Source organism: Cavia porcellus, unplaced genomic scaffold (genome assembly GCF_034190915.1).
Source record: "Cavia porcellus strain 051 isolate PalLab524CR breed Dunkin Hartley unplaced genomic scaffold, mCavPor4.1 scaffold_13, whole genome shotgun sequence".
NCBI classification, from domain to species: Eukaryota; Metazoa; Chordata; class Mammalia; order Rodentia; family Caviidae; genus Cavia; species Cavia porcellus.
Window position 1 is genome coordinate 34144956 of NW_026947496.1, and position 18086 is coordinate 34163041.

The following is an 18086-nucleotide window of genomic DNA, read 5'->3' on the forward strand; positions in this document are numbered from 1 at the left end:
GTATGTTTAGCTAGCATTAGTAAATCCTGCTCATGAAAAATTATCAAGGGAGGGGGAGAACTACCAAGAAAATTTTCAAAAGACTGATGCTTAACTAACCCACTGTAACGCATTACCCGAATACAAGTGTATAATTTTTGTCTCAACCTGGTGGATGTCACTCTCCCTGCCTCTAACAGCTCGGCCACAAAACTGTGAATTTGGGTCTGTAAAATTCGATGGTCTGGATTCTATCACTTTCCTATACTATTGCATCCAGCTCTGATTGTGACTGTTCCCAGCTGCCAAGACTTTGTGTCACTGCACAGGATCTTCTAGAAGGGGATCCCAAGGCTATCGGGCTTTAGGAATGCCATCCGGAATGGCCAGATTTTGCAAGGACTGTCTGAGAAACTAACGAGGAGCTAGTTTCCAGAAGTCAGTAAGGTCGGACCGGGCCCCACCCAAGTACCAGTTCCTTCTTGGGGGCCACAGGTGCAGGCGTCGCCCCGTTCCGCTGACACCTCCACAGCTCTCTGCAGCAAGTAGCGCGCGCGCTTGCGCGTCAGGGCGTCTTCGGCACAGCCCAGCCCCGCTAGCACAGTCCTCCAAAAGCGTCCGCAGCGCCGTGCGTCGGGACCAGCGTCGCACGCACCCGACTCGGGCAGTAGTTTCTCCGCCAGCGCGCTGAGCAGCCGTAGCTCCAGCCCGACGCGGCCAGGCCCAGACGGCACCCCTGAGGACCCTAGGGCGTCCCAAACGGCCCTCAGCGCCGCGCCGCCGCCCTGGCCCAGCGCGGTCACGAGCGCCGCCGCGCCCTCAGCGCGTCCTGGCCCGTCGGCGTCCAGCGCCAGGGCTACAGCAGCCTGCACCACGCGCTCCAGCAGCGCGCTGTCCTCGTGGGGCTGCAGGCAGGGTGCGACGGCAGCCAGTATCTCCAGGGCCGCCTCGGCGCCCGTCGTGCTATCAGCCCGCAACTCCCGCAGCGCATCCTCGGCCAGCGTGGCGGCCAGTGGCGGGGAACCTGCGAGCCGGGCGCACGACCGCAGGGCCGCGGCCGCCGCCCGCAGTACGCGCCGCCGGGGCCGCGTGGGGGCAAGGTCGGGACCGCCCAGGCGGCCGTGCAGCAGAGGTACCAGGTACCCGGCAGCCAGCTCGCGCGCCGCCTCCGGGAGCGCGCCCTGGCCCGCGCCCGCGTCCTCGAGCCGCTGCAGGAGGAAGCGCAGCGTCTCCACGCGCTCTGCCGATACCTCCCCTCGGCACAGGCCCCGAAGCAGGAGCCCAGGGTCCTGGCTTTGCGCAAGCAGCGCCTCCGCAAGCACCCACTCCATCCGATCCCAGAGTACGGAGAAAGGCGCCGGCGTGCGCGTGCACCAGCCGAGCCGCGGAGGGCGTGCGCGTGCGTGTACCCGCGGATCCTGGCGCGTGCGCGGGGAGGAGCCTGATGCTGGCCCCCTTCCTTCAGCAAGGCCTAGAACTCCCTGACCCTTAGTGTATTTTGGGAGAAAGGAGGCAGTATTTAAAAGTGAACGTAGTGTTTTCAGCAACTCTGTCGATTCCTGATTAGAGATTGGCCTGCGCATGTTCTAAAGTAACCAGATGTATCTGAGTGCAAAGGGGACCCTTGCAGGTTAGGTGCATATCACAGGCACTCAGTGCGGTTTTTCAAAAGGCCGCATGCTGGGTGCCACACACAGACCCTGACATGGCAGATTCCGAAGTGGATTCTAGATATCTGCGTTAAAAATAACGAGGACACAAGGATGATTTAGGCCAGGGTGAGCAGCGCTATGCTTATGTGTTAGAATATAGCTCAAAGCAAAATGCCCTCACAGGCCAGTGCCCCTGCTCCCAGCTGTCCCTACATGGCATGTGCTTGCTCCCATGTGCGAACTCAAAACTAGTTCACGTGAAGATATGTGTATTTCTGACAGCATCTAAGCTAAAAAGAAGCAGAAACCTCGCCTGGGTTAAATGTTGCTTGCTATTTTGCTTCCTCATTCCTCCATTAATCGAAACAGTGATCTGGGTTTTCTTTGCCTTTTAACTGTAAAGATCTGTTCTTTAGTCAATTGAGGAAACACAATCCCACCTTTGAAGAGCTTGATGTGTAATAAACATGATGAATAAAGTAAAAATAGTTACTTAAATTTAAAGTTAACAGTACATATGCAAGACATTTTCATTTGACAATTTATAGATAGTTCTATTTTAAATCCTCTAATAATGTTAACAAATATCAATTGCCTTCAAGATATAATATATGCCAAAAAATACCATTTCCTTCAACATATCTTAAACAAATGGGTGACGATTTGAGCAGACACGACATACACAAATGTAAACATTTCCAAAAATGTTCAACATTAATCACCAGAGAAAGCAAATTAAACCCACGAAGTGATACCACTTTGAACTCCTGAGAATGGCTAAAATTTTTGAAAAATAGAATATCAAATGGCAAGGATTACACGTGAAAAACCAGAATTTTCATACATTACCTGTAGACATGTAATGATACAATTGTTTCTTACCAAGTTAAAATCGACCTAATGATTTGGAAAAATGTACCCTGAGATACTTGCTTAAAACAAATGAAAACGTATACTAGCAAGTCTTATAGAAGATAGTCGTTGGCAACGTTAGACACTATAGCTAAAAGCTTGTAACTAACTTAAAGTCCATAGGTGAATAAAAGAATAAACAAATTATAATTTATATAATAATGCTATCAACAGTAAAACAAACTGAATTCCTAATCCATGCAAGAACATGGATATGTCTCAAAAATATTCTGTTGAACCAAAGAAGCCAGGAAAATTTTACATCCTCATGATTCCATTTATATAAAACTTGAGAATAGACAAACCAAATCCTTAAGGCAGGGAGTGAAGATTGCCTAGAACCAGGCTGTGGGGGAAACTTCGGGGGTCATGAGAATATTTTATCTTGAGCAGGACTTTGATTACAGTTTCATATTTTTCAAAGCTCCTTGAATCGAACTCTCAGATTTAGGCATTTCATTCTGTTCAAATTTTACCTGAAATTTAGAAAATGACATGTAAAAACAAAAGTACATTGTCCTATGTATTGGTTCCCTGTTGTCTATAGAATAAAGCTGCACACAGAGCCTGAAAAGAGGGTTGGGGGAGCCGGTCAAGGTCAGCCTCACAACCTGATTCTCTTGTGTCCCAGTTCATGAATCTCTCCTCCCTCATGTTTGTACTTTCTCCTCTTAGAGAATGATTCGCACATCTACCACCTTTCTGACTCACCAATATGGGCAGTGGTCTAATTGCTAAGGCTGGCCTGTGTGATCCTTATCTAACTTGACTCTGCTGAGTACTTCATTTGTCTTGAACCCTTTCTCCCTCTGGCTTCCCCAGCTGTGAAGAACCCTCTTTCTCTTCTTAATGTCTTTGTGTTAATGTTTCCGAAGTTATGTCTTGAATCTCTGTTTTCACTATAAATTTTAATAATAGCTTTGTTAAAACTATAGTTTTTAGACTTAATGGCATTAATATGCAAACAATGAGAACAGCCTATGTCAACACCCCAGCCCACACTTGTCTTCTGAGACCCATCTGCAGGTGATCATTTCAGATCCACCTACACAGCTACCTGCTGGACATCTCCATTTTCACAAATCTAAACTAGTTGTCCTCACTCCATCCTTTCTGCCATCATGATTACTCCCCACTAATTCTCAACAGCAATTCCCTGTTGGGGGAAGGGCTGTTATTTCCAAGTTGCCCAAATCAAATACCCAGGAAAACAGACTTCCCATCCTCTTCTTTGCTTTTCACAGTTGCTCTTCTCATTTATCTGTGCCTCTTTCCAAATCTTTCTTAGTGGCTCCTCTGTTCTGTCCTCCATCAGTATGCTAGTTTTAAGCCTTCACCATTTCTTACTAACAATAACAACTCTCACCTGACTTTCACTCCACTGTAATGTGTGCTCCACATTGCTACAAGGATTATTTTTATAAAATTAAATCAGAAAATGGAAGGACTTTTAAAAAGACAAAGAAAAGTAGAGCATATGACATGTTTTGAGCTCTTTTAAAATAAGGTTAGGGGTTTTTCAGAATCCTTTTTTTTGTTTGTTTGTTTGTTTTGGGTTTTTTTGTTTGTTTGTTGGGATCAAACTCACAACCGCCTGCTTACAAGGCAGGTTCTTATGCCGCTGAGCTAAATCCCCAGCCCCCTTTTTTGGTCTTTTTGAGACAAGGTCTCGCTGTGCAGTTCAGGCTGGTCTTGAGCTCACTGTGTAGCCCAGGCTGGGCTCGAACTTGCAATGATCCTCCTGCTTCAGCCTCCCAAGTGCTGGGATTATAGGTGTGAGCCAACACGCCCTGCAAGTTTAGGGGTTTTTGTTGGGAGGGTAGACTCAGAGGAGTAGATTAGGTGTCTCTCAGGAGACATCTAGGTAGAAATTTAAATAGTATGGGAAGTCAATGGTTTGGCTTTAGGAAGATCACTTTGTCTGGTTGGCTACATGTTGGCTCTCTGTTCCCCCAATGTCTAGCATATAGTAGGCACTTAGGGAATCACTGTCCCAGGAATGAATGGGTTTTTAAATCTTTTTTATTTTTATTTTAAAGGGAGTAAAATCAAACACAACAAAACAGAACAAAATAGAACATAAGAAAGCAATGTAAGAGATATAAATTTCAAAGCTAGACAACCTGAGATCTTCACTGTCTATCATATTTTTTTCTCTTTAGATTTCTTGAAAACTGTCTATCATATTGTCTCTTGTTTTCTTCCAAATAGTTGTCCATGTCTTTGCATACATGAAAATTCATACAAAACAACATACTATAAAACTCATCTGAACAGAATGAGGAAGGCAATTTAGGTCTTCAAAACCAGACAATAGGGAAGTCACTAATGGCTATTTTAGAGCCTCTTGTCCTCTTCAAAATAACTGTCTACTATGTATTGAAGTTGAACAAAACAAAACAGGCGGGGGGGGGGGGTGCTTGATTTCCCGGTGCTCCAGGTCCCAGGATGGTGTGGGTCCCAGTAAAAGCTGGTGGCTCCTGTCATGAGCCGCTGCAGCCTGCCACACTCACAGCCACTCATATGGGGGTGGGGGGAGTTGCTTGAAGTTATCTCTTTCTAATGAATTGACCATTTCACTGCCCAAGTTCTGAAATGGCCAACAAATCATAGATAGACATCTCTTTAGGCTCCTTCTTGAAACCAACAGCGTCAGGAAGCTGTCGGCCTTGATTCAGGGCCAGGGTTTTTGTTTTTGTTTTTGTTTTGTTTTTGTTTTTGTTTTGACAATTGTGAGTTCTTTAGGATCTAGGATTATGCTTTGACTGATTTTTGTGTCCTAAACACCAAGCATAGGACCAGAAGTATAATAGTATTCAATAAGTACTTAAAACTGAATGAGTAAAAATTCAATATTTTGTAGACAGTATCTTATGTCGGTCAGCTGAAGAATTTCCAGTGACATAATTGAAACTTGAGCTGATGTGAGCTGAGATTCTCAGTGTCTGGTTCCACAGAAAACAATATACCACTTTGATAAGCGGAGGGGACCCAGTGTGAGAACAGCTAGACCCCTTTCCTTATCCAGAGATAGAGGTTTGCACAGGAAGTGACATGGAAAGGGCATTTGGAATATTGGCTTTTCCTACTCTCTGACATTTTCCTGCTTCATTTTCCTGCAACTGAATGGTAGCTGTTATTTTTGACATTTAAAAAAAGATGCTAGGACAAGAGTTAGAGTTTCACCTCCCCTCTGTAATATAGCTACTTCCCTATAGCCCAGGAGTCCCTTATACCTAAAGTCAGCCCCACTATCTGTTTTCTCCAGCAACAAATAGGTACGATCTATTGTATTTGCAGCACTGGGGATAGAACCTAGGCCCACCATGCTTGAACTTCACAACACTATGAAGGTATGGGGCTTGGTTGTCTACACCGTGTATTTTCAGATCTTTCCATAAGCTTTCTAGGAATAAACATTGCTGACTCCCTTCTGGTCCGAAATGATGCACATGTAACTGAGCTTGTTCAATAGCACCTCCAAATTTTTATTCTGACTCTTATTCTCCCAGCTGGGAACAAGCACTACTTCCTGCTTAAGCAGGCTAATGCAGAGAGGATGGAGAATGAATGGGTAGAGTGTACATTAGGGACAGTGGTCAGCTAAAGGGATCTTCCTTCATGGTGATTTCATGAACTGGATGCCCACACATGTCAAGGTGCCCTGCAGGTAGTAAGCTTGGTCTTTCAGAATGTCGCCAAGGAGTGTTCCAGAGCATGGATGGAGCTGCTGTGTGACTGAATGTGACACTGTCATTTCTTTGAACAGAAGATGGTGCTGTTGTCAATGCCATGGGCTTCTCCATCCTTCTCATTCATGCTTACAGTTGCAAAATGGAAAACAAGATTTAAAAAGAGAGAGAGAGAGAGAGAGCAATTTCAGAACAAGATTTATCTGGAGGCCCAGCTGTTTCCCTGTAGGGTCTAAGGAGGAGGTGAGCACTTGATAGGCTGTCTGAGGTGTGTGCCCTGTGAGTCTGCCTGAAAAGCCTCAGAGAACCTCCAAGAGAAAAATCTGCACTTTTCAGTGTCAGGTTTATTGTGAAGGCAACATTGAGAAAACTTAAATTCTAACTCAGTAATCAAGGGAGTATTATGGGCTAGTGGGGATCTGTGGTAGACACCGTTAGTTACTAATCCACCCTTCTTTCTCCCTGACCAGAGAACCATGGTTTTGCACAGGATGGCAATGTGTTGACCCTGGGCAATGACTCCTGAAAGGAGAGTCTTGTTTCCTTCTTATCCAACCGTCCTTACCGTTGAGAGAATGGGTAAGCTATATCTCAGTCCTGGACTATGAGATGTATGCAGAATTCTGCTGGTGATCTATCTGGGAAAATGTTCATTTTCTGAAGGAAGGAGAGAGACCATCCCTTCCACAGCCCCACAGCCTCCCTCTCATCCTTCTTGTTGATCACACAGTGTACTCATTACCATGGCCATGGTTTTGAAATCATGAAAGAACAGGTCAGGGAAGACAAACTCTGTGTACAGGTGGCCGGGAATAAAACCTAGAGAGGACTGAGGGCCCTTGGAACTGTACCACCAATGCTGGCAAATATCTGTTCCTGGACTCACTGAATGGCAGGAAAATTAGCCCCTAATTGTACAAGATTTTGTTCCCGAGCTTCCTGTTAAGAGCAGCCACATTTCCACCTGATGCAGGATTCCTGTCCCATTGGATATTTTATACTGTAATTAGCTCAATTAATTTGGAAACTCTGGGTCTTCCTAAAATGAGGAGCCTCATCTGACCAGTTGCCACCATTACTTCTGCTTGAACCTTGTTCCCACCACTGTTCAGTCTTGCTCTTCGTGGTTGGCCCTCTAGAAGGGGGGAAGAAATAGACTTGATTCCCTGCACCTTTTTCTCTGTCAACTCACATTCAAGTGGCTGAGGAGGGTAACTCCATCATTGGGGACTGCCATTAGCATCTGGTGAATCTGGAAATTCACTCTGCTTTTCCAGAAAGTAAGAACTTTGGCTTTGTTGTGTAACCTAGTGGTTCTTAATTTAGTAGAGTAGCATCCTTGGAAATCATCCATCTTTGGGAGCTGCATGTTCATCCAAATATCTGAGCCTCCTGGAGGCCAGTTATGCCGGAAACTCTGGGTGGTTTGAGCCAATGACTGAATTGTTTAAAAGTTCCATAGGTGGGTTAAGACCTTCTGGACTTACTCCTGCCTCCCCTTTTCCATGGCAGATGTTCACCATCAGTTGGGAAGGAAAGGAGCAAAAGCCAATTACGTGGGGCCAAGCCATTCTTCCAACACTCAGCAAATTACTCCTTTGGAGAGAGGTATGTGGGACTGCATGTTCTTCACAAGAGGCCAAGAAAGCAGAGCAGGGACTCCTAAGAGAATTTTGGGGTCAACAGTGAGGAAAGGGCACTCATAATGAATTCCCAGGTGGAGTATGGTCATCCTGCCAGCTCCTCCTGTGTGTGTCATCCAGATACCAATGAAACTGACATGAAGAATTGGGGTCACTCAATTTTCCATCAGCTTATCATTTAGACACAATTTCATACGATTTAAAATAAAAATAAAAATAAGGCCACCTGTAATCCTAGGACTTTGGAAGGCCAAGGCAGGAGGATACAAGTTTGAGCCTAACCTGGGCAATTTAACGACTTAACAATACCCCATCTCAAAATAAATGATGTGAAAAGGGCTAGTGATGTAGCTCAGTGTGAGGGCCCTGGCTTCAATCGCCACTACCACAAACAAAAGAAAACAAACAAACAAAACCACTCTTATTCCTACTACCAGCTCCTTTCCTTTCCCATTTTTGCTTTTCTGCAAATAAAAATGGCCCCTGCTCAGTGGGTTTCCTGTTCTGGAAAGTGTATGAAAACCCATAGAGGCTGTCTCAGGGCACAGGCCTGGTGTTTACAGGGTAGGGTCAAATGTGTAAACATTTGCCAAGCGAAGAGTGCAGGAGTAAGCCTGCTTCTCCAGGCTGTTTCAGAGGAAAATTAGAATTCCTCCGCCCTCCACCAGTATCAGAATCCCTCACTCCACTGATTTGGGAGGAGATGCAGTATGCTCAGCGCACAGATCCCCTGTTAGATGATGAATTGTTCTACATCAGACAGTGGAGGGAGTCCTAGGCAGCGTGAGCAGCAGAGATCCTCGTGGCCGTGTTTGCAATAAGGGATCCACTATGGCTGCTTTATGTTGCTGGCCCAGTAAAGCGACTGAGTCACAAGAAGTCCTGCCAGTACGCTGGAGCTTCCTCACCTCGCCAGACTCAGGCAGGACAGGCCCATCACAGTTCCCACAATTGCAGCTACCCAGGCGTCTCCCCTGCTTTATATGTAGGGATCCTACAAGCTTCAGTGTTTCGTACCTGGCTCACAGCCAGAGGGCGCCGCTGTTTACTAAGTCCACGTTGCTGATTCTGAACTGGCTTGTCACAAGGTTTCCCAGGTGGTCACTGGAACAGTTTCCGGGTGCCATGCAGTTTCCTGCTTAGCTAGGGCAGAAGTCGCTTGCACCCCACCAAGCAGCTCACATCATCTCTGTGGGAGGCAGGTTTAGGCTTTGTCCTAGCTCTTCGGCAGGAGGCCCCTGAGTCTCCCCCCCCCCCCGCCCCCCGAAATGTATTGCCTCTTTTTGTCAATGGGAACATACATGTTTTAGGGTGAGATTGATATAACGCTGGTGATATCTGAGTAAAGCAGATTGCACTCCTTTGAAGTGAGTGGGCCTCACCCAATCGATTGAAGGCCTCGCTAGAATAAAAGATGGGCCTCCCGTGGGATTGTGTCTCCACCTTTGGCTCTCCCACCCGACACAGCCTGCTAGCCCACACAGAGTTTGGATTTGCTGTGATCTCATTTCTTCTGATAAATCTATAAACACACCCTACAGATTTTTTCCGTAGAGAACCCAGGCTAGTACATCATGCCCTATTGATGTTAGCTCATCTAGGCAAAGGGTAGGCTTTCATCCAAGGGGATTTCACCAATCAGCTGTGACTTTCTGGAGCCCTTGCACCCCAAATCAGAACCCTGTCAGAATCAGCTCACCTCTTTGGTGTGTGTTGGTGCCATCTAGTGCTGTGTATCGGTACTGCAGTGCCCCAACCTTTTGGCTTCACTTTCAGTTATCGCTAAACATACGTGCAAAAATCTCCAACTTGGGTGCATCATTCGCTCTTTTATTCAGTCAGCAAGCATTTAGTGAAAGCTTGCTTGTGCAGAAGGCACTGAAAAAGATACAAAGACCACTCAAGCGACGATCTGTCCCATTCATGGAACAGGAGAAAAGGAGTCAATCCAGCTGAGGTAGATCAGCGTTGAGTGTGCCCTGGACAACAGGGGGTCCTGGCCCTTTCTTATTTTCTATTTTGAGATAGAGTCTCACTAAGTCACTAGGTCACCCAAGGTAGGCTTGAACATGTAATTCTCCTATCTCAGCCTCACAGATTTCCAGGAAGGATTCTGATTTCTGAGAATCATAGGATTTTCACAGCCCATCATGCAGCGGACCATCCTCTCACAGGGAGGAGAATGAGGTGTGTGGCAGGCAGTGTTCAGGCTTCCTGCTGCAGGTACAGGATGTGGCATGGCCCCAAGGAGGAAAGGCATTAGCAGCCAGAGTCACTTCTCTTCTAGAGGGGCCAACACGAACCCTGGGCCTTCATTGTGGGAGCCTGCTGGCTACAGGGGCTCCTCCTCCCGCAGCACAGAGCTTCGTGTGCCTTTTGACACCATGCCTGGGCTAGGAAGCAGCGCTCCCTGCTCAGTGACATCCTCTGGCAAATCAGGCAGTAGACCCTTGATAAAATCAATAGTATGCATCCAGCCTTCCCGCCGGGACCACATTAATCTGCACATTTTTGCCACATCAGTGCCTCTTGTGACAGCTCAAGATGTTTTTCTGCTTCCGAATACCCCTTTATTAAAAGACTTGGGAGCCCAGACGTGTTAACCAGCCGTCCCTCTGGCACCCCCAGCCTCACCATTTTCCCAGTTCAGCTTCTATGTCTTGGCTTCTCCCACAAGCTTTTCCACATCATTCATTTTGACATTTAAAAATTTCCAAGCTTGCTCTGAAATGCCACAAATGCTGCCATTGTTTTTCACAGGGCTTTGGAATGCTGAGACTCCCAGGACAGTGGGAACGGGTCTGGGCCTTGGCAGGGGGCTGCCCATGGAGAATGTGGTCAAACAGGCTTGAGGCCGTTGGCTCCCTGGCCTGCATCCATGCTTGCTGCGCCTGGTCCAGTTTTGTTCTTTCAGAGCATCACAGAACCACTTCAGACACTCCTTTTACATAGGAAAATGACCTCTCTGTACCACAGGGCGTGTTTTTCTCACCTTCTGCTTGGTGCTTGCCTGGAACAGCCCTGCAGTTGTCAGAAGAGGATGTGAGAGAACACAAACCTGGTGTATTTGGTCCCCAGCCACAGCAGCTGCTTTTTTATAATCCTCTGTTGTTCAGAATCCTCGGACTGCTTCCTTAAGACTTTATGTCCAGCTTGCTTTGGCCACAGGTGCTATTTTTGCACCCGGGCTCTTACAGCAATCTGCCGGTTGATGAATGAGCCGGGGCAGCCGGATGCACACGGGTGAGCAGGCCTGGACTCGCACTGAAGTCGCTGAGACCCGGAGCTGTGCCTCTGCCCTGCTGCCTTCTTGCACCTTTTTCTAAGCTTCATATACTGCTCCTCACAGCTTGGGCACTCCTCAAGGTTTCCTGAATAGAGAGCATTCACACAGGCATGGCTGTACTCTGAATCTTAGTACAGGACATCATCTTCCAATTCTGCCTTAGCTGGCAAGGACATCAGCAAGACACAGCGCTGATTTCAGTTGTGTTAACTATTTCTGCATGTTTAAGCTCACAGGCTAGAAGATGCAAACAACAGGGCAGAGGTAGGTAACCACATTTTATTTTGCCCAGTGAGACATAAACTAAAACAAAACAAAATGACATCCACAATCACTATTGCTCTCATTTCCTAAAACAGAACATATTTTAGTCTCAAAATAACGGAAAAGAATAAAATCAGTGAAAGACAACATTTGCCAGGCACGGAAAGGTCTCTTCCTGTGGTTTCACTGCAGAGCAGTTGAGATGCCTCGGCTGCTCACCATCCGAGAGGGGAGCAAAGCTGAATCACTGGTCTATGCGGCTGTGCCTCCTTCTGTGGCATGAGCACCACTCTGCCAGGCTTCTGTTAAAGGCAGATTCTTCTCCATTAGGTTCAGACTGGACCTGACAGTCTGCCTTTCAGCAAGCTGCCAGCAAGTCCAGGGCTGCCGCTCCCTGCTCCATGCATAGCATAGAAGGCTTACTGTACACTGTGCTGAAAACAAACCAGAAGTTCAGTTCTGTCAGCAAATAAAAAGGTTAGGCAAAATAGTTACATATTCTGAGGCATGTAATCAATGACAGCAAATCACTGTTCAGCTAGATTCTCTGCCATTGCTGACCAGAGTTGTCAGGCTGCCTGTTCTGCCAGCGGTCACATGCAGTAATGTGTTGTGACCCTTTGTGACCCTAAGCACTGTAAGAATAATGCCCATGGCACTGCTTCTGTTCTCCAGCTCCATGCCAGCACCAGTGTGACATAAAGTAACCAGAGGTTTCAAGCCCTGCTTCTTGGTTTCTGCTGTTTCAATGTCTTCCCAAGATCCCATCCCCCCAACCAAACCCTAAGAGCAAACAGATGTACATTGAGAATCAAGGATCGCAGGGTTGACCCATGGCAGCTGAGGAGAAGAAGCTGGGGCTGGATTAGTTGTGTTTCTGATACCATGGCTGCCATGGTTTGACTTTGGGCTCTCCATCGAAGGTCCACCTGTTGGAAGTTTGGTTTCCAGGGTGATGCTTTTGGGAACTGGTAGAACCTTTAAAAGGTGGGGCCTGGTGAGAGGTCTTCATGCCCTGGAAGAGAATTATAGGATCCTAGCCCCTTTCTCTGCTAGGTGAATGGCTTTGTCTGCCACAGGCTCCCATCATGATGTGGTGCTTTACTACAGATTCCAAAACAATAGGGCCAACTGGCCAAAAGCTTCAAAACTGTGAACCAAAATAAACCTTGCTTCTTTATAACTTAATTATTAACTCAGAGATTTGTGATAGTATTGGAAAGCTGACTATCACAAAGGCAAGTGCCATGGGTACACTGCTTCCTTGCATGTGTGTCGTGCTGGGTTGAGGAGTAGGAGGACGGGAAGGTCCACTGTCTAAGTGGGAGATCTGGCTGACTGCTCTGACCAAACTACTGTGAAATGTAGATGTGATATCTTCATTTGGTACCTACGCCTTTTTCCTCCATTTTTACAAAATGATGCTTGACCTCACTGCATTCAACACAATAATATTATGAGAAATTCCTAAGTTATTTCAGGGCTCACCCACTGGATACCCAAAGTGTGACAGATACTGAAGTACTTTGGGAATTTCTCTTATATGACTCTAGTCTCCTCCAATGAATGGATATCTAACTTAGGAAACACACTTAAAATTAAGGTTTTTTCAAATCTTACCCCAGAACCTCTTAATGAGGGAATTTTTTGCTATCCATTTCTTTGATAAATCTCAAGGCTTCTAAAATAATGAATAATGGACCAGTAAGTGAAATGGGATTCTATTTAAGGATACTTAAGCCCTTAGGTGAAAAGTTTCAGGACAAATTTAAAGAAAAATATTAGGTGTTATTGATGGGTAGTCCAAGTGCATATAAATAATAGTTTTTGAAATTAAAGCTTGCAGCCAATAGGAAAAAAATTTATAATTGATTTTTAAATTCATTAGTGAAAGAGATGATAACGACAATGTTTTCTATCATTATATGCTGTGTTTTATTAGGCATCTTAGTTCAAAAGATCACAGTCTATTTAGACCTACCTTTTATTTTCAGAAGCAATATAAACCTGGAGAGATGAGATGTGTTACTCTGGGCCAGGCTGGTCTTGTAGAGCTGAGAAGATCTTTCAAATGATCTTGATCTTGTGTACTGTCTTGAAGCTTTTTTTTTTTTTTTCCCTGTACTGGAAATTGAACAGGGCCCTTGCACGGAGCTACATTCCCAGCCCTTTTTTTACATTTTATTTTGAGACAGGGTCTTCTGCAGGGCTAAAATGCATAAGTACCAGGACTCTCAGGAATGCCTTTCTCCTCTTTTTCATCCCTTCTTCACCCAGCCCCAAAACCCACAACTGCTGAGAATGCTTTTGTTTCTTTTACATTTCTCTTTTTAGAAGTGAAAGCACTTTTGTGTTTCTAAGGTGAATTGATCTTGAGTTGCAGAGTTTAAAAACAAAATAAATGCAGTGCAGGAAGTGAAATGCCAGAAATTGCTTGTGTCCAGGCCAGCCGGACGCTTTGCTTGGGGAGTCTGGCAGGCTTCCCCTGGAGTGCTGGCCACAGCTGGTCTGGCCCAGGACCCTGTTGTCCCCAGCACTTCTTCCAGTACAGATAGAAGGCTGATAGCACGGTCACATGCTTGGTAACTGATCATATCTCAAGTATCCCCTTTTATGAGATGAAGACTTTTGCCTTGATCCTTCCATGGGGCCTCAGTGTGGGGGTAGAAAGAGCTTACAGAAAGGCCTCACGGAAACAGGGAAAACACTACCATCACATCCATTATGGTTCTTGGACGTCATATGTACACGGGAAGGGAATTGGCCCACTGTGCAGCTCCTTCTGGGGGACAGCGTTTTGTCCCACACTTGATTGAGGGGCTCAAGGTTGGCCCTTGCCCTTGGGGTACATCAGCTGCCCCTTTGCCAATCCCACCATGCCTCTCCCTTGGGTCACCTCAGGCTGCCCAATGCTGCTTTGCACCTGCTGACAGAACCACTTGATGGCACTGTGAGAACTGGAGAAAAGAGGTTGCTGTCTCCAAACTGTCCTAGCCACCGAGGCCTTCCAAGCACAACAAGACAAATCACTCCCCAGTTGTGCTCCTGCCCACCCTGCTCTCCTATCCCAGCTGCATGCAAAGATTTAGTGGCCTCTGGGCCTCTTCCTTGTCTCATACTCACACCTTCCATCCTATTTATTTTTTTTTTTTTTGGTGGGGGGTGGGGATTTCATCATTCTGTGTGTTTGGGAAGGCCCTGGGGTCTTAGGCAATCTGTAAGAGCAGAAAAGACCGTGCAAATTAGCAAGAACTTGGGAATTTCTCTAAAAGTGAAAGCAGAAGTGCCTAAAATCCTTTGGGCCACATGACTTGCTTTCTAGAAGATAGAAGCAAACAGCTGTGGGGGAGGGCAGGGAGGAGGCAGCCGGAGAAGGCATTGGGGAAGAATGGAAGGAATGTGCCCAGGGCAGGACTGGGTCTCTGCCCTGGAATCCTGGGCTTATGTTGCTGATTTAAGCTGTTCTGTTCTGGGCTTCCCAGCTGCCAAGGTGTCAAAATCCCCCTTGTTGGGGACAAGGGTGGGTGGGTCATGGTCAGGGGCCCTTAGCTCTGGCTTCCGGTTTCCAGTTCGTATGTCCACTTCTCCTTTCCCAAGAAAAGGGGGCATAGAGTAAGGAGACTCATGAGCTGCCTACATCTTGTCTCTAGATCAAAGATTCCCAGTACTACGTGCTGCCCCGCGTTGGGCTTTCCATGGGTCCAAAGGCAGGAAAGAGAAAATGCTGTGGCTTGGGAGGAATATGCTGTGAGAAAAGTATTTTCTCCAAACAATGACCAGGAAATATTGGCTTGACTGATATTCATGACATGCACTGCCCTCTTGGCAGAGTTATCTGAAGACTCCTTGTGCTCCCGTGAACGGCTACCAGGCACAGTTCCCAGACTCAGAATGGCCCACCCAGCACAGGCTGCCCAGCCCTGTGGCTCCCCTCACCCGGCTGGTGCACTCCACTCTCATGCAGGGCTGCGGGCCAGCGCCAACCTTGACCTTGACCTCTAACTCGCTGCCTGCATGCAGGTCGGAGCCCTTCCTTCTCTGCTGACTCAGGCCCAGACCTAGCAGGTACCTGCCACAACCTATGAGTAACACCCGAGTTTCATCTTCAAAGGACCTTCCCAAGATTAAACAATTAGTCACCCTCAGCAGAGCCACAAAACAGACTATTATTGTCCTCATTAAGCCAGTGGTGGGGAGGGGTGTTAGTAAACTCCCATCTGGGTCAGTAGCATGCAAATTGAGTGCAGAAGCCGATGACCACTGGAGATTTCCCAGGGGTGGAGGAAAGTCTGATGAACCCAGAGCTCCTAATCTACGTGGCACTGGAACTTTCTGGAGACAGGCGTGGAGAGATCTCAGGCAGATGAGGAAGAAGCTGGGAAGATTAGACCCGTGGGAAGAGGTCCTTGCTGTGGCCAAGAGTGAGGAGCTAGGAAGATGGACACGGTGGACTTAGCTTTGGGTGTTCCACTGTGGGTCCCAACAGTCCTGAAAGCTGAAGTTGTGTGCCAGTCACAGCCCCGCTGAGCCATCCTGGGGGTATTTGTGGAATGGATGTTGGCACTGATAGGTTCATATGTGGAGAGTTTGAGGGACTGTAATGATAGTAACTCATCACTCAAGTGTGTCGTATAAATCATCAGTGTGATTTGAAAACTTTGAAGAGTATGAGGAACTGCAGTTCCTCCAGTTCACAAGCCACAGGTTGGTCCCCCTTCTGATGTAAAAAGGGGAAAGTGAGAGTATTAAAAGTAAATCTGCACCCTGGTGACAGAGTGAAAACCCAAGTACCTTCTGGTAGCTGGACAATGAAGAAGCCATTCAGTCAACCTTGTCTGCAGCTGCTTTTTATAAATTTGGCATAAATATGTACTTGGGAATTCCAGGACAGTGTATCTGGAAAATATTTTCTACCATTAGAAACATACATATACACACATGCACACATGCACACACACATGCTTGGAAAGGAAAAATAAATAAACAAAAAAAAAAACAGAACAGCACATAATACAGAGTAGCTTCTCTTGTGGTTTTTTCCATTACTTCCTCAGTTCATTTTTCTGCTGCCAATTTTAGAAGGCCATAAGTCACAGTTGTTGTTAAACTTTGTCAGTTAAAATGTAACTCTAAGAACAAAGTCATACTATATGCTGTGGCCAAGCAGCCTTTGAAAAGCAGTTCTGATAAAGACTCTCCTCCATGTGCTCTGGGAGCTGAGAATTGGGGTTCCAAGCCTCCATGTATTTTCACGTTTGTGCTGCACATTGTGATCACAGAAGGCCTGACCCTAGGGGCCCCAGAGGGTCTTCTATTCAAGGACGTTTCCTCTGTGTCACCCTGAAACAAAGGGGGTTCCATTAAGGATGGTTTTTTATAAATTCTACTCTTTGATTTGCCTTAAAAATGATGGGATCCACTTTCTTATAAACCTGGACCTTGAAGACTAGAAATTAAAAGTTCCAAAGAGAATATCTGGCTCTGTTTGAAGACTGATTTCCATGTATAACTCAGAAGAACTGAAAAGCCACGGAGAGCAGAGGCAGGTTAATGGTCTACACTTAATATAAGACCACCAGTGGCGACCTTGTTTGATTTGCCTGGAAGACTGAGAGCCTTTTGAGGGCAGCATCCTGTAATTTCACCAACAGTACCAGTGCCAATGCCAGGGCAAGACCACAGTAAGCTTACAGCAGATTTAAATGCTTGTGCCATAAGGCAAAAGCCCAGCAAGTCACCAAGAGCAAACTTAGCCTTTAGTTTGGTTTAATGAGACCCTTCCCTCCCACCAGGATGCTCTCCTCAGCTAGTTCTTTTGGGTGTCCTTTACCTTGTCTCACATAATATATGAAGGCTTTGAGGGCAGCAGGGAAAGGCAGGGTGGAGAAAGGAGGCATTCTCAGCGGCTTGGACCCCAAAATTGGGGGCTGGGAGTAATCTGGGAGGCAAAACCAGAACTGAGCTATTGCTCTGAAAATGAGATTGCTGCTTTGCTCTGCAATCAGATCAGGGAATTAAAGGTGGCGCTGATAGGTCAGATTCCGCAATCTGCCTGTCTTGCCCAGCAGCTGCTGGAAAAGGCATTGCTCTGTGTTCTCCATGCTCCATTGTTTATGGGGTTTCCTGACCCACCTGCCCTGTGAGGGGCTTGCTCTGTGCCTGTACTGCACAGTACCCCAGTGGGAAACACAGAAGTGGCTGTCCTGGCCAGAGTTGGGTCCTGAAGGTGCACCATACTTAGTTTGGACAGGTTTGGCTTCAAAATGAACTGTATCTTATTGTAACTGGCTTTTTAAAGACAGTTCCAAGATGCCATTTGGGTCTTCTTTCCTGCTTCAGAGCAGTAGCATGTCTCATGCCTTTGTTCTTCCCAAGGATACACACTGAGTGGCCAGTGCACCCCGACTATGTGCCTGCGCTGGGGATATCAGAGAGTGTCTGTCTTTACAAAGTTCTCACTCTAGTGGGGGTGATAGACACGAGCCACCTTGCCCTCAAAGGAAGGAACCATACAGGTTCTTCGGAGAGCTGGAGGTGTCTGTGGGGAGCTCTGTCCTCACAGAGCCTCACCTGGGAAGGGTACACCCTACTGGATTTATGAGTGGCATGAATAGTGGGTGACATAATGTCTGTGAAAAGCACTGTACAAATGAGACTG

General features: G+C 46.6%; 1 protein-coding gene and 1 non-coding gene across 7 annotated transcripts in view; both read right to left on the reverse strand.

The window, feature by feature from the left end:
* Tarbp1 (TAR (HIV-1) RNA binding protein 1) overlaps nucleotides 1–1402 on the reverse strand; it is a 59720-nt gene extending 58318 nt beyond the window's left edge. For 3 of the 6 annotated variants that reach the window (XM_003473502.4, XM_023566544.2, XM_005005235.4), the window contains exon 1: nucleotides 452–1375. In XM_003473502.4, the coding sequence (XP_003473550.2) occupies nucleotides 452–1310 (859 nt within the window). In that variant the 5' untranslated portion in view covers nucleotides 1311–1375. Of the gene's footprint in view, nucleotides 1–451 lie in introns of all 6 variants that reach the window. The other 3 variants (XR_010051231.1, XR_010051232.1, XR_001202078.3) reach the window with 3 other exon arrangements.
* Nucleotides 1403–5090: 3688 nt separating this feature from the next.
* On the reverse strand, nucleotides 5091–5227 carry LOC111757884 (small nucleolar RNA SNORA2/SNORA34 family). The gene has a single exon (XR_002792141.1). It is a non-coding gene; the product is annotated as a small nucleolar RNA SNORA2/SNORA34 family (small nucleolar RNA).
* Between the last annotated feature and the right edge of the window lie 12859 nt (nucleotides 5228–18086).